General features: G+C 39.4%; 1 protein-coding gene across 1 annotated transcript; it reads left to right on the top strand.

Moving 5' to 3' along the window:
- Positions 1-602: 602 nt before the first annotated feature.
- LOC123835888 (olfactory receptor 2A7) lies at positions 603-1,535 on the top strand. The gene has a single exon (XM_045865076.1). The coding sequence runs from the start codon at positions 603-605 to the stop codon at positions 1,533-1,535; it is 933 nt and encodes a 310-aa protein (XP_045721032.1).
- Positions 1,536-2,224: the final 689 nt, after the last annotated feature.

Raw genomic sequence — 2,224 nt, 5'->3', positions numbered from 1 at the left:
GGCAGAATTTATTTGAAAAACATGGGGTAGCTCACTGAATGAAACAAAAACCATGTATTTGATTAACGTGTGACACAATATTTATTTTGAACATTTAGCCTCTGCCAAAAATATTAACAAAAACAAAGGAAACATGTATTTGTGTGTGTGTGTATATGTATTTTTAAATTTATTTCAGGGCTACCTTTAAACATTAAAATACACAAAAAAATTACTGAAAGTGTTTTTTTTTAATTTCAATCACAAAGTTTTATGATTCTTTTTAAAAAATTTTTTATTGTTATGTTAATCACCATACATTACATCATTAGTTTTTGATATAGTGTTCCATGATTCATTGTTTGTGTATAACACTCAGTGCTCCATGCACAGCGTGCCCTCCTCAATACCCATCACCAGGCTAACGCATCCTCCCACCCCCCTCCCCTCTAGAACCCTCAGTTTGTTTTTCAGAGTCCATCATCTCTTGTAGTTCATCTCCCCCTACTGAAAGTGTTTCTGAAGACTTTTCTATTCTATAAAAAGATTTCAAACAAATTAAGAGAAATTTATTTTTAAAGATTTCTTTTAAATATTAACTCAATTTATTCTGTCATAGGGATATGGGAGACAATATGACATCTGTCACAGAGTTCACCCTACTGGGATTCCCTCTTGGCCTGAGGATTCAGATTCTTCTCTTTGGGCTCTTCTCTCTGTTCTATGTCTGCACCCTGCTGGGGAACGGGCTCATCCTGGGGCTCATCTGGCTGGACTCCCGACTGCACACCCCCATGTACTTCTTCCTCTCCCACCTGGCCATCGTCGACATAGCCTATGCCTGCAACACCGTGCCCCAGATGTTGGTGAACCTCCTGAAGCCAGACAAGCCCATCTCCTTTGCTGGCTGCTTGACACAGACCTTTCTCTTTTTGACATTTGCTGTCACAGAATGTCTTCTCCTAGTTGTGATGTCTTATGATCGGTATGTGGCCATCTGCCACCCCCTCCGATATTCTGCCATTATGAACTGGAGAGTCTGCATCACCCTGGTGCTGACTTCTTGGACTATTGGAGTCCTTCTGTCTTTGATTCATCTCATGTTACTTCTACCCTTACCATTCTGTAGATTCCAGAAAATCAATCACTTTTTCTGTGAAATCATGGCTGTTCTCAAGCTTGCCTGTGTAGATACACACATCAATGAGATTGTGGTATTGGCTGGAGCAATTTCTGTGCTAGTGGGACCCCTCTCCTCAATTGTAATCTCATATATGTGCATCCTCTGTGCCATCCTTAGAATCCAGTCTGGGGAAGGTCAAAGAAAAGCCTTCTCCACCTGTTCATCCCATCTCTGTGTGGTTGGACTCTTTTATGGCACAGCCATTATAATGTATGTTGGGCCCAGATATGGGAACCCCAAGGAGCAGAAGAAATATCTCCTCCTGTTTCACAGCCTTTTCAATCCCATGCTCAACCCTCTTATCTATAGTCTCAGGAACTTAGAAGTGAAGAATGCCTTGAAGAGAGTGCTAGGAATAGAGAGAGACTTATGAAAAGATTATGGCATCAGGGTTGACAGTGACCTAAGAAGATACTATCTCAAGAGATTCCACCCCCAACTTAGCATAAGAATTATCTGAGACAATATAAATAAGATGAAAAGAGGGAGGCAAACCATAAGAAACTCTTAACTCTAGGAAACAAACTAAGGGTTGGTGGAGGGGAGGTGGGTGGGGAGATGGGGCAACTGGGTGATGGGCATTAAGGAGGGCACTTGATGTAATGAGCACTGGGTGTTATATGCAACTGATGAATCACTAATTCTACCCCTGAAACTAATAATACACTATATGTTAACTAAATTGAATTTCAATAAAAAATTTTTTAAAAATAGAGCCATCTTCTGAACCATCACTTAAATCACTAATTCAATAGATGTGGGATGTATCCTAGAGATCTATATCTTCAAATATTACCAAATTGTGATGCAGCTGGTCCATGAACCAGGATTTGGAAGCTGCAGATCTAGAACAATACCCTTTATAATATCTTCCTCAAGCTATGGTCTAGCCTTATGCCTCCCAAAATGGTTTTCTCAAAACACTAGCTTCTCAAGGGCTTTAAAAATAAACTCTATGGTAAAGGGAGTTTGAAAATTATTGCATATTAAACACCTTACTTTAGAGCTCACAATTCATATTAACATAGTGAAAACTAAAAATTTCTATGGTGAAGAAGATTT

This window comes from Mirounga angustirostris, unplaced genomic scaffold, assembly GCF_029215605.1.
Source record: "Mirounga angustirostris isolate CCGP_5_RB_7025 unplaced genomic scaffold, mMirAng1.0.hap1 SCAF_12, whole genome shotgun sequence".
In the NCBI taxonomy this organism is placed as follows: Eukaryota; Metazoa; Chordata; class Mammalia; order Carnivora; family Phocidae; genus Mirounga; species Mirounga angustirostris.
This window is presented reverse-complemented; position numbering and strand designations above follow the sequence as displayed.